General features: G+C 35.4%; 1 protein-coding gene across 1 annotated transcript in view; it reads left to right on the forward strand.

The window, feature by feature from the left end:
- Window positions 1-1,837: 1,837 nt before the first annotated feature.
- LOC107716623 (atypical kinase ADCK3, mitochondrial) overlaps window positions 1,838-14,718 on the forward strand; it is a 43,030-nt gene continuing 30,149 nt past the window's right edge. Inside the window, exons 1-2 of the mRNA XM_016523120.1 lie at window positions 1,838-1,941; window positions 10,849-11,034. Of these exons, the coding sequence (XP_016378606.1) occupies window positions 10,870-11,034 (165 nt within the window). The 5' untranslated portion in view covers window positions 1,838-1,941; window positions 10,849-10,869. The remainder of the gene's footprint in view (window positions 1,942-10,848; window positions 11,035-14,718) is intronic.

A 14,718-nucleotide genomic window follows, 5' to 3' on the forward strand; every position in this document is an offset into this window, starting at 1 on the left:
TCAAAGGTCAGAAAGGAAGAAATGAAGCCAGTTCTTTAACTGACCTGCTAATATATAGCTCACCTACCACAACAATTCCTATTACTGCTCCCAATGTACAGTATGATAACATCACTCTGATTTTCTCTCTTTCTCTCTGATGCACTGATGACCAGCTCCACCGAACAAAGGAAAGTGTGTCATATGCACGAGTAAAGTGGATGGAAAATATAATGCTTCGGTGGCCACTCTGATTTGAATGAGACGGGCTTGCAGATAGGTGGTATGAAAATAAATTTTCCATCCTCTATAATTGAGACGGAGTGCATGACCATGTTCAACAATAAGATTCCTTTCTTTAAAGTATAGAGCTGTCTCTGAGATCTTTCGAAGTTTCAGGATATGGGCAACATGTGAGCCCTCAAGCCAACATAATTCATTTCCACCAACATTTCCCTATCAACTGCAGCAGCTATAAAGTCATGACCGTGCAGTCGTAGAGCTCATATATATTCATTTCAAATGAGTTAGAAATAAATCAGCTATACCCACATTAAAATAAATAAGCATTAAGACTGAGAAGTTGCACAATGATGGTCTTTCATTAAAACACGTTTGTTAAAATTACTTAATATTATTTGAGTATTGCATTAGTTGATGATTCTGCCTTGCAGAAGAAGAAGTGTGAGAAATGGTCTCTACAAAGCTTTGCATATATCTAAATTTATTATGTCGATGCACCATTGCAAATGCTTATTTTCCCACACAAGTTATTGCTTACTTTATGTCAACACACAGTATGTTTGATAAGTTTATGTTTCATTAAGTGTAGTGTCCAGCTTCATCCAGTAAAGCACTTTTTTTCAACATGCAGGCCACAATATAGGCAACACGGAACAGTAGACAAACCTATGGGGAAAAAAACTCAGCTTTAATTTAGAGTTTTAACATGTCATTGATTATAGATTAAATTGTCTTCATCAAATTCAATAAACAAACGAACAAATGAAAATTCATATTTGTCATCTAATATTTGAGGAAGCTACTCATCACAGAATCATAATATATGACATGTATTCCACCTAGCGGTAAAACACAGTAAATGCAACTATATTTTAATATTTTATTAATAAATGAATAATATAATGAATAGAATAGAATAGAATAGAATAGAATCAATAACAGTTGAGTCACTTTTTTTTTTTAATTCCACACAAAATACCCTGCATTGCAGGATCAGTTATATAGTCTCCTGTCAGGCAGTATAAATATTTATTTATTGATTAGCATATTTTTGTTAGATTCAGACACATGCTTTTCAGTTTCTGTGAATTATGTTGGGGCAATAATCGCCTCTGTTCTTAATGGTTTTGGGCCAACCGAAGGGATTTTGAACCACTAGATGGCAGTAAAGGACCAAGTATGGGCATTATGTTGTTTTGAAATTGAATTATGCGTAAATTCAGCAGTATAATTTGTTAAAAACTGCAGTAGAAATCGGTTTAATTCTCGTGACGCAACTGCTCATGAATAACTAATAATAAACAATCAAAATAGTGATCGCATCAGACAGACCAAATTAATTACTTTTGTATTATTATTTGTATTATTACAATTAATTTTGTAAAACATTGTTATTGAGGCGCATCACTAGTTTACTATCGCATAATATAACGGGTAAAATGTCCTTTGTTCTGAGTGTTTTATGTAAAATGTTTGTCAGCACTTTCGTTGAGTGAAGAAGAAAAGAACCAATAAAATCGCAGATAAAGTTTCTAAGCACCGCCTTCTTGTGGCGACGCATCTACCTGAGTAACCAATTGCAGCCGACTGGAGGAGGAGCCAAACAAATTCTGTCAAGCACACTTGAGAGGGGTAAACAGCTCTCACCTCATGGACGCAGATCCAGCGCACAAAGAGAGCTGGACAGTGAGCACAGCCACATATTTGCCTATTCTTGGGGTAAGTACCAATAAATCTAATTTCTTAGGATGAATAAACTTACATTAAGGTATATTACTAATTGATTGATAATCTGGAATGAAAAGAGCGCGGATTGTTTTTAAGCAACGTGTACTTTAGAACAGTGGCGTGCACAGAGACCTCCGGAGGGGCAGGGCAAAACTCACGTGTCGTTTGTTGCATGCTTCCTATCACGCGTTGATCTGAATTCGAATAATATTTTCTATGTATATACTATTTCTGTACATATAGATTGGTGAGGTTACACGTGCATTGTGCATGTGTTTTGATTCTGTCCACGTGGTCATGGGAACATTTATATATTGGCCTTTTAAAATTACTTTAACTAAACAACTCTGCAGTATTATTGTGTAATGAATTACGCTGTTCATTGGTATGCAAAACTCTGTCAAAGCTGTTTACACTACACATTTTCCCTTCCTGTTTAAATGCTCAGCTCTAGGATTGCAGGTGATATTTTGTGCTGGAATTCTTGCAAAACAGTAAGCGTTGGCACAAACAAGTTGAGATATGACATGCATGATTTTTGTTTTTTAATCATAATCAGTATTTTGTCTTGTTTTCCAGGGAATATATCTAAACGTCTTCACATTTGACTGAGAGGCAAGATAATATATCTTGAATTAAGTTGATTTTTCTTACCCTATTTGCAAACTAATTGAAGAATAATCATAATTCTAAAAAGAAAAATGCTCACAACTACAAAAAACTATTTGCCAATTAAGTAAAAGATAAGTATATCAAAAAATATTTTCTGAAAGGTTAAAGTCTCACATAAATTTGCTTCTTAAGTACAATTGTCTAATTTTAAGGATGTTTAGATATTTTTAAAGGAAAACAAAACCACGATACTGACTAAAATAAATGATTTTTTTGCAGGCCATTCTGTGCAGTTTATGCAAAGCAAGCTCAGAGATGTGTTAATGTGTTAACTAAATGAAATAAAGGCAGCTGTTGTGGAGATCACCTCTTTGTAAAACCCTAAGCCTTAAGCCAAATTTTTGTTTATAATCTTTTTTTGCAGAGCTGCTTGGATACTAAACGTCAGCACCGGCCTAAAATTTAACTTAAATGACCCGAATGCAGGGCACAATTAATGTCGCTTGTTTTCTTTTTGCATTGTTGCTTCACTGCAAATGCAACTAATGCAACAGGCAGGCAGATGACAATTAAATTATAAAAATAATTGCTTATTTAAATAATTTATTGCTTGGTTATTTAAATAATTTATATACATATAATGTATATAAATGCAGTTTTATAATATGCTTAATTGGTGAATTTTAGTATATATTAATGTATTATTATATTTGATTATTGATGTATTTATAGATATAATGGATTTAAATATTTATGAACGATTGTCAGTTATGATTGTCAACAATCCTGTTAACATATTATTAACTAGGAACCATGTGCCACTTGTTTTTGGTTCAGTAACTCACAACCTGACCTCATGCAAACAGAAAGAAAGAAAAGGGGTGTTTCCCCTAACAAACTGTCTGATTGGCTGTGATTTTCATATATTGTTTGGGTTCACTTATACTAGCGTGGCCTCTTGGTGATTCCCTGCCACAAGTCCTGCATCTCGAAGCATATTTCAACCTGTCATCACTCATGTTCCGCTTCTATATGACATAACAGCTGTGATTACCTTGCCATAGAAGAGGGTGTCATAAAAAGCCTGCCATTTGTTGCTTTTGGTTATCTGTCTTGACACCTCAGTGTGTGATGTATTAAGAGGCCTGTCCTGTTTTGGGGAGGAGCAGCCATTGTTTTGGCTGTGAAGGAAATGAGAGGGCGTTGACAGTTGAAAGATATGAGATGGCCTAAGATTATCTGACACTTTCTTTGTAGAACTTTATGCATAGTCATTAATATCATACACAGATATTTTCATTGATTTCAAGCATCACATTTGCAAAGGTTTTGCATTTAATGTGTTAAATATTCCTACATCTCACTGACCACCCCCCTGGAGTGTTCCTGAAAATACACATACCATAGAAGCCTGTAGCACTGGTGAATTGACCTCTGTGAGCCTTTCCAGTAAGTTAAAAGGCTGAAACTTAAGTATGTTGATTTCAGGGTCCTCTGATGCTTTACAAAATTCAATAGGCTAAGCTGAAAAATAATTTACTGAATGTGAATAACATAAAGTGTGCACAACAAAGGTCAATTGTTGCATTTCTGCAGCATCATTCCAGTGGGGTGTGTCGTGATACTCTTGTGAACGCACGCCGAAGACTGACACGGAAGAGAAGAAATTGAATAAAGTTATTTTTGTACACAAAGTATTCTCGTAGCTTCATAAAATTAAGGTTGAACCATTGATGTCACATGGACTATTTTAGCGATGTCCTTACTACCTTTCTGGGCCTTGAACGTGTCAATTGCGTTGCTGTATATACAGGGTCAGAAAGCTCTCGGATTTAATCCAAAATATCTTAATTTGTGTTCAGAAGATGAATGAAGATCTTACAGGTAGTGTTGTTTTTGGCGGCCTGTTTTAATTTTAGTTTTAGTCTAGTCTTTGTGTGAAACTGTCATTTTAGTTTTTATTAGTTTTAGTCACGTTCATACTCTTTTTAGTCTAGTCAAGTTTTAGTCAACTAAAATCTGAGCATTTTAGTCTAGTTTTAGTCGACGAAAACTGATGACATTTAGTCTAGTTTTAGTCAATGAAAATTGTATTTTAGTTATCTTATTATATTATTGTTTCCTTATAGACTCAAGAATACATCCATTCCAGACACGGAAGACGCTCTGATTTGAATTTACAACATTTATTTTACCAACCAAACATGTTAGAAGTACACACACATAAATTTAAATAAAGACGAACCCCGGCTGGCCGGCCATCGGTCCCTTTCTCTGTGTCAGACTTAACTTTGTTTGGTTTTCGTCTTCTAAATCAGTGTTCACATGGACTATTTTAGCGATGTCCTTACTACCTTTCTGGGCCTTGAACGTGTCAATTGCGTTGCTGTATATACAGGGTCAGAAAGCTCTCGGATTTAATCCAAAATATCTTAATTTGTGTTCAGAAGATGAATGAAGATCTTACAGGTAGTGTTGTTTTTGGCGGCCTGTTTTAATTTTAGTTTTAGTCTAGTCTTTGTGTGAAACTGTCATTTTAGTTTTTATTAGTTTTAGTCACGTTCATACTCTTTTGAGTCTAGTCAAGTTTTAGTCAACTAAAAGTCTGAGCATTTTAGTCTAGTTTTAGTCGACGAAAACTGATGACATTTAGTCTAGTTTTAGTCGACGAAAACTGATGACATTTAGTCTAGTTTTAGTCGACGAAAACTGATGACATTTAGTCTCGTTTTCGTCACGTAATAAAGGTTCGTTGATGATGATATTTAGTCATAATTTTCGTTGACGAAAGCAACACTACTTACAGGTTTGGAACGACATGAGGGTGATTAATTAATGACAGAATTTTTGGCTGAACTGTCCCTTTAAAAAAATTGAAAGTTTACAAATTCCAAAATTTTGAATGGTGTTGTAGTTTGACACGTATTGAATGTAAGTCTGTATATTCAGTTGCCTTAAACATGTTGCAATTGTGCCACAGTTGGTCTCTGAAGCTTAGGCGATGTACTCCTTTGTTAACCAACAGTGCTGCGTTTAGTGTTTGCAGTAAGCATTGTCAGTTTAAAATGCTAAATGTCTCAGTTGCAAATATGCAGATATGTCCAGGCATGTGCAACCTCTCTCAGGTGTAACAGTACTGAATGCTCCAGAGCCAGACTGCTTTTAAAATGAAAACAGAATACTTCCTTGTTTTCTAGTGTCATATCTTCCTGTCGGCTACTGAGGGATGATCACGTTGCAGAATTAAGTATGTGACTACAATGTTACGGAACATTGAATTTTGACCTGTTTTCACACACGAGGTGTGTTTATATCCTGCCAAGTTGCTCAAGGTCTTTTTGAGAGCTTTTTCCTTGTAGGCAAACCTTTACGTCAGGAAAGAGGCCAAGTTTAAAGCCCTTTATTTACAGGAGAGTCAAGCTGTCATCCATCCCTAAGCTTGTTTGTGTCTGCACTCCGAAGAGTTTACTGGTGCATTTTCCACCTTGCTATGTAAGTAAAGAGAGTTTTATAGTGGTGAGCTGGCATAATACAGAATAATAACTCTTTCATCATGAAGTTTTACAGTGGTGCTTACTAGGAGTGTGCGATGATGACAAAATTAATTTAGTAGATAACGATAATTTGACAATATTTTGCTGAGCATGTTCTTGTGCTCATGTTTTGGCAGGTTTAGGACTGCCGTGGACCGCTGACTCCCAAAGCTTTTGATATTCTTCATATTCTGTGCGGTGGTTAGTTTGCAGAAGTAACAGAAATTCCAATAAGTTTAAATTTATACCTTCTATGGGCATTTGTACCTTGATAAGGCCAATTTTTTTCTAACCTAATTAAATGTATACATCTTTTGTATCAAATTCTTAAAGGGGTCATTATTTTGTGTATTTGGTGTAATGAAATGTGTTTATGCGGTTTAAGGTTAAAAAACCACATTATTTTCCACATAATGTACATTATTGTTTCTCCTCTATGCCCCGCCTTTCTGAAACGCGTCGATTTTTACAAAGCTCATCGTTCTGAAAAGCGAGGTGTGCTGTGATTGGCCAGCTATCCAGTGTGTTGTGATTGGCTGAATACCTTAAGCGTGTGTAACGGAAATGTTATGCCCCTCACCATATTGTGATGCCGTGTCCCGGAGTGATGAGACAAAACCAGTAAAAACCATTACAAACGAGGCATTTGTAGCATCCAGTGGGGACATAATTACTGATTATAATGACTTATACGGTCTTTTTTTGCACTGAGTAAACATAAAACCATGTCTGCATTTGTGATCGGAGAAACGACAAACAACAAGCGCTACTCTACACTGCTCAAAACTCGCGTTTGAATCGTCAGTGGCAAATTCTTTAAATATGAAAACTTACTTACAGGCTGTGAGTCAGAAGCACCAGACTGTCCTTGCAAAGTTGGAATTGCCCCACTTTATAGAAATAGACACCGCATTGTAGGCTAATCTCTCAGGAAACAGTCCTCGTCCTCCATAAAATGCGCTGCACACATCTGAATATTTGGGTCGAAGTGTTCTGGAACAGTGTTGTAAATACAACTTAACCACTAATTTCTAGTGCGTATACATTTACCAATCAAATGAAGTCAGTATCAACAACATTTGTGTTCGCAATGCAGAGGTGGCACAGAATCTGCATCTGAAGTGGCATTTAGATGTATTTACAGACTGTTTAACGCGGCACATGAATGCAGTTAGCCTGCAGTTACAAATGCATAAATAATAAAAAAATAAAAAAACGTTGAATACTGATATTTGAAGTGATTTTGGGGAAAAAAGGAAAATGTACTTTAAATGTAAGTCAGTAGGTGGTGGCAAATCACTGCATGAGTGAGTCATTGAATCATTCATTCCACCGATTCGTACAAACAGCTGATTGATTCAGTAACGAAACACCACTGTGTTGCTCAGAGACGCAAAACTGTTCTACTGTGGCTTTGTTTGAAACTATTTTCGTTGACGAACTTATGTCTAAAATGTAAGTCAATTAATATTAACTTCTTGTTTATTGGACTGTTATAAAATAAATATCACTTTTGCAATCTTACTGATATTTGGAGAAAAAAACCTGAACTCTGTGTGTTTTAAACTATATCATATTATATAAATATAAAAGACATAAGTCATAAGGGGGCATATTGTATTTTGGAGGAATTCTAAATATATTTTAATTGACGCAGTGAAAGCGTGAACTAAATGTGATCAACTGTAGTTTAACGTACATCTCATATTGTATGCGTGCACTCTCTGGGTGTGTTTTTGTTTGGTTTTTGCAATATACTCAATGTCAAATCGCATATTGTATAAACAACAATTACGATATTATCATAGATAATATAAATCGCACACCCCTAGTTTAGACTGAATCGCAAGTTAGCTCCTCATATGCTTATTGTGACTGACTCAGTGTCTGCAGCCACTTTGTAAGACAGTTAGTCATTGACTAAAGGCTTTGACATTTGTCTCATCGTGAAAACGTTTAACCTTTGATAGAGCTGCCAAGAACTGTGATAACAGCTGTTTTGTTGATGGCCGATGACACTGGCGTTGATTTAAAGAGACAACATGAGTCACTATTAAATATACAACCATGTACAATGCATTATTATACATGTATTATTAATGTTTTTGCTAGCACTCCACACTACATTGCTTTGGTATCTCTGCACTAACAAGCTTATTTGTTATTAGTGTTGCACAATATACCAGTACTAAAAAGGTGTTACGATACCCTGCTTTCAAAAACGGTGTAATTCCTTTTTTTTCTAGTACCGGTACTTTAAGAATTACATAGTTTTAATTAGGGCTGGGTATCGTTCAAAATTTTTCGATACCGATACCTTGACTTCGATACCGGTTCCTGAACGATACTTTTTTCGATACCAATTTTATGAAATCAATTTTAACAAGATTACATTATCTAACAAAAAAACTTTGGTTTTATTTTTCAGCTTGTTGATGTTTATACAAACTCAAAGACTCATCTCCTGAGCCACTGCACAAAGGAACAAAATGTAACAAACAAAAAATCAGTGCAAATAGTTTTAAAGCTCAAATAGTCTTCAGTTTACACATCTGTTAGGCTACATTTACACTAGTTAGTGTTCGTTTTAAAACGCATAGCTCAGACAGAATCATGATTTCTATTAATTTTCCACTGATTTACTGATGAGCATTAGCAGCTTCCAGCGCTGTCTGCTTGTGTTCTCTCTTCCATGATCGCTGCTCTGACTCAGAGGTAATAACATATTTAATTTCAGCAACATTACATGGCCAAAACACACATTAGATGGCAGGTCCGGATTTACCATTTTTGGGCCCCCTTCCCTATTAATATAATAGACCTAATATTACCACCCAAGCAAACAAAAATATTTCTTAATCAGTGGAAACCGATACAGTGTTTTCTATCGGAATAAGCGCTTGCGTTCAGTCAATAAAAATCGAATAGTTCTTAATTTGTTTGAAGGTATCGAAATTTGGTACCGAACGACGAGACGTTTTTCGATACTCGATGGTATCGAGGCAATTCGGTCGGTGCCTAAAAAGTATCGAACTCGATACCCAGCCCTAGTTTTAATAAGAGCCACCTCTCTCAGACTGCATGCAATCATGAATTAAGATCTCTTTCACAAGTTACTGTGCTTCAACAGCCAACTACACACACAAATATGTTAATATCACTGTCTTGGCTTATGTCTTAAGTGAACGTAAACAGCTGAGAAAGAAAACGGGTGTGTATCAATAAATTGGATCTGTGCAGCTCTTGAAATGACAGAAGACTATTATTTCAGCTGCTGTCTGTATCTCTATTATTAATCAAACAACAAAAGAAAAAGAGAAAATCACTTACTGATCTTGACTGACTAATTTTGTAGGTTTAATAAGGATCAATGTATATTTAATTCATACAGTGAAGACTATGCAGTGCATTACTTTTACATTTTGATTACTTGATTAATTTTCTCTGTCTCGTACTTGAATACTGTTAAATAGACTTGCTATACCTAAAAATAAAATCTATGTTTTTGTTATTAATAACAAAGATAAAACAACAAAAATATAAGAAATAAGTGAAATAAGATTTGATATATTTTATATATATACATATTTCCCACCCCTAGCTCATGCCCTCAAATGTAAGTCAAATGAGTGTGATTTATTTTGTGACAAGTGAACCTTTTCACCACCTGAGTTTGACAGGGCAATTGAGGCCAATAATAACCGTCTAATTTGGCTTTATCCTTTTAGCTAACTTACCAATGTTGCAAAGATCTATATTTACCTTTAGACTCCGCTGTATCATGGACTGGTAGTTGCTGACCATAGGCCTGTGTGGTGGCACTTGCACATACTGGTCAAGTGAGAGATTTATTTTTTTTTTTTTAATTAATAAATTAATAGATGAAATTAATTATAACATCCATGTCTGTCTTCTATTATTCAATTACTTTTCCATATGTTTTATATATATATCAATAATTATCTTATGCTCACCAAGGCTGTATTTATTTGATCAAAAATACAGTGAAATGTTATTGCAATTTAAAATGCTTTTTTTTCCTAATATTTTTTTAATGTAATTTATTCCTGGGGTTTCAAAGCTTTTTGTGATGCTTAATTTTTTTAAAAATATTTTTTGATGAATAGAATGTCCAAAAGAAGACATAAATCTTACTGTCATGTTCAATCAATTTTATACACCCTTTCTGAAGAAAATTATTAATTTCTTTCAAAAACAAATTTACTGACTCCAAACTTTTGAACAGTGGTGTCTATTGAATATAACCACAATTTATTGGAAATACTAAATTTGGTGATACAATGTTTTTTCATGTCACCAATTATATGACTATATAAACATGACTACAATGTTCATGCTTGTTAATCATTCAGTAACATGGCTATAGTACTTTTGTTTTTCTTTTATTATTATTTTTTTATGCATGTATGGTAGATTTCAAATGTCATTGTTTTCTGAAACACAGTAATACATGGTAGTACCATAATATTCTTTGAAATGCCTCAGAGTACCATGTAAATATCATGGTACTGTATGTCATTATGGTTATCATTCAGTACAATGTTATACAGTATATCAAAGTACCATGGTATTACCAGCTGATTGTACCATAGTAACAGTAAATGTTATACTTGTGAGTTTCTTGGTTTTTTTGGAACTGCATACAATTAGTGTGACTGTTTTCCACCACCATTGTTGGCTTAAAAACGGTTGAGGATGAGGCTATTGAATCACTTCCCTTTCTCCTGTACAGTAGGTGTAAAGAGGAACCATCATGGCAGGCGACATGTTGTTGCTGATGAGAGGCCTAGCCAGGCTCAGCCAGGCCATGATTGAGACCCAGGCAGGCTCTCTGCGTAGTAGTGGGTTCCAAGCTGTAAGCCAGAGCATGCAAATGACAGCTGAACAGAGCATGAGTGTGGCCATGCAGAAGATCCAGGTGGGTACCTCTATAAATGGTATTAGTTTCCATTATAAAATGGATAGTTCTGGCTATAAATTTAGATTGGATGAGAAATGTTTGATGCCGTTGTAAAATAGGCAATGTAGCTGTGACAACGCATCAGTTAAATTCTACAGTAATGAGACGGGTTGCTACAAACCATTGCTGTAAACAGTCCACTGTTATCACATTTTTTTGGTTGAATAATTATAATAATTATAGTAATATAAATAAGATTTATTAAATAGATTATTTCAAATAGATTTAAAAAAAATAATAATTGTATTTAGCAAGGATGCATTAAAGTGCCCCTATTATGCCATTTTTAAGGTTGCTAATATTGTTTTATGAGTCTCCTAAAACAGGTTTACATGCATGCAAGGTCAAAAAACATGTTAGTTTTCTCAAAAATTAATTTAATTTTACCTCATTTCTAAATGATTCGTAAACGACTCGTGCGAAGCAGTTCAAAGAATCAGTTTCTCTAAACCCCTCATTTCCGTGAGCCCTCACTGTTGTGATTGGTCAGATGGCACAGTCCTTTGTGATTGGTCCAGAGCCATAGAGAGATTGGCTCTGGATTGGTCTACCGCGTACAGCGCGTGTCGGAAACGAAACGCCCATTGCCATGACAGAATGACAACCCTGGAGACTTGTCAATACATAGAAAAGATGGTATCGATTGTACCTTACCAATTCAAGCCGGAGTCTGATGATGAAACGGTTGAACTAGCTGATCGACGAGAGACTTGATTCGCAAGCACGACTGCAGCAGGACGTTTCTCAGTGGTAAGTGTTAACAAGTTTGTGGTAATTATAAGATGTGATAAAATAAATTTACTCTCAGCATAGGATACAGCGTCTTCTCGACATGATGTTAACCACACGGAAATTTTACTGTTTGTGGGCGGGCAAGTTGGCGACGTAGAATTCACAACTTTGCAGATAGTTTATGTTCACATACAGCTACATGACACACTGCATGAAAGGTAATATTGGAAAAGGCATAATAGGGGCACTTTAATGCATTAAGACATGTATAATGGTACAAAAAAATTTAAAATGCCATTCTTTTGAACTTTATTTATAAAACATGTATCACAGTTTTCCCAAAAATATTTAGCAGCAACTGTAAAAAAACTGTTTTCAACATTGATAACATGAAGAAATGTTTCCTGAGCATTAAATCTGCATTTTAGAATGATTTCTGAAGGATCATGTGACACTGAAGACTGGAGTAATGATGCTAAAAAATTCACAGGATTAAATTCAATTTTAAAATAGAAAACAGTTTTTTAAAATTGTTGTATCATTTCACAATATTGCAGTTTTTACTTTAATTTTGATCAAATACATGCAGCCTTGGTGAGCATAAGAGACTTATCAAAAATATTTTTAAAAATAATTTATTATAACAATAACAACAATATTAATTATATTGATTTGCTATTATGTATTGATCATTGGTAGTCTTTATCGTGTTGCATTTAGAAAACACCATAAGCAGCAATAAGCCACCTAAAGCGGTTTTATTTTGTTTTTACCAAGGCCTTTCATGACTCATTGCTTTAGTGTTTTATGGTTACATGCATCTGTTATTCCCCAATTAATCACCAGTATGGTAATCAGTAATCCAGTGTGCACATAATGGTGTTGGGTTACACCTCTGTTGTTTTTCCTCCACAACACACCTAAGGTATAATAACTCCAACAATACGATTATGCAAATTAAATTTAGGCCTACCTGGAGATTAGATTACTGCCTTCAGAGCATAGGCGCACGGTGTGTGCTTGCCAAGCTATTTGTGCTATCAAAACCTCTGGAACTGATTGTGCATTTCATTTTCAAAGTGTTTTGAGATTTCCTTATCAGACATCAGAAATGCATACCTCATTGCTTATTATGAAATTTATTACATTGTGTCGCAAAATCCCTGGTAACCCTTCGGGCAGGCATGTTGACATATTTAACCGTAAAGTGACATGATTTGCAGTTCAGATACAGGTTTATATAATGATAAACATAACATAGTATTACATTGTGTCGCAAAATCCCTGGTAACCCTTCGGGCAGGCATGTTGACATATTGAACCGTAAAGTGACATGATTTGCAGTTCAGATACAGGTTTATATAATGATAAACATAACATAACATTTCAGCCTTTAAACCAATTTTTAAGAAAAGGGATGAGTCAAACAAATAAATTATTATATTAATTTAAAACAAATATAAATCTTACTGACTATCTCACATTTACAACTCTGCGTGTTTGCTTTGTAAAAGCATGGGTCGTTTTTCGCATTGGTCTGAACTAAAACACCAGATGGGCTTATTGGAAATGCAGATTCATTCTCTGCCACTAAGGCCCTGTTTACACTAGTGCGTTTTGGTTTTAAAACGACGCTTTAAAATGAAAACGATCCTTGTCTACACTTGCGTTTTCACTGCATTTCAGAAACGATCTCCGTCCACACTACACAACCGAAAACACGTCACATAACCATTCATGCACGTACAACAATAAGCATGATGTTATTGTTTACACGGTCATCAAGGATACGCAGAGCGAATGTGGGCAGCCACGCCATCGTTTTCAAAAGTCCGTTTTGGTCCGTTTACACTGAAACGCAACCCCGGAGTTTTCAAACTAAAACGGGGTCTGCAGCGTTTTCTAAAGTCTCTGTTTTCCAGGGTCGAAAACGGCGGAGTAGTGTAAACGTCAGGCGTAACCGCAGCAAAAGTTATGCGTTTTAAAACGAAAACGCACTAGTGTAAAAGTAGCCTAAGTGGGGCTTTTGAAACAACAGAAATATAGGTTTCACTGGTAACGGCTGTACACAAAGCAGCGCTGAGCTCATAAACGCTACTTTATCAAGCATGATAGGTAAGATTAAATGGAAATGCTATCAAAACGTTTCTGAGGACAGTCGGTTCCCTCTAGAGACCCATTCATATAAAAACACCCGTGCCGCATTTTGACTTCGAAACGTGCTGCGCTCCTATTTATGAAATGAAATCATAGCCTTAATCGTCACATTAAGCCATATCACGAATCTTGTCTTTCCGTCGTTAAATGTAAGACCTCTTGAAACTAGTTTGACCAACTAGCAGTTAGCCAAGAGATAATAAGTCTCACTTTTCTGAATAAAATTGGCCCAAACTACATTTTTGTAACTGACTTTAAACTGTTATGACCAGTTTAGAAAAAAACAAATTAGATGGCTAACGTTTTAAAGTCGCCATGAAATCAAAATTTAAAATTCTTATTTTTTAATGGAATACTGTAGTGTTTATTATAAATAATTTATCCGTGCACTTCATTATTTTTTTTTAATTCATGTGCCCTCGTAATCTTTAATCAAAAACGTTAGCCTCCCCTCACCCTCAAAACAACTCCTCTACTCTTCCGGTCACGAGCTATGGCGCAAGGGCGGAGCTATCTGGAACTGCCACCAGCTGCAGTGACGTTTGGTTTGGGGGGGAAAGCTGAAGCTGATGCTTCACTTTATAGCACTGACACCAGTCATAAGGGAATACGTTACCCTTAAACATTGAAAAGATATTAGGATATTACGACAACATTACTCTTAGAACATCGCAAACTAATTTGTTTCATGAATATGACTCTCTCTCTCTCTCTCTCTCTCTCTCTCGCACGCTGTTTAGGCATGTTTTGTGC

This window comes from Sinocyclocheilus rhinocerous, unplaced genomic scaffold, assembly GCF_001515625.1.
Source record: "Sinocyclocheilus rhinocerous isolate Xijiao unplaced genomic scaffold, SAMN03320098_v1.1 scaffold1874, whole genome shotgun sequence".
Taxonomy (NCBI): Eukaryota; Metazoa; Chordata; class Actinopteri; order Cypriniformes; family Cyprinidae; genus Sinocyclocheilus; species Sinocyclocheilus rhinocerous.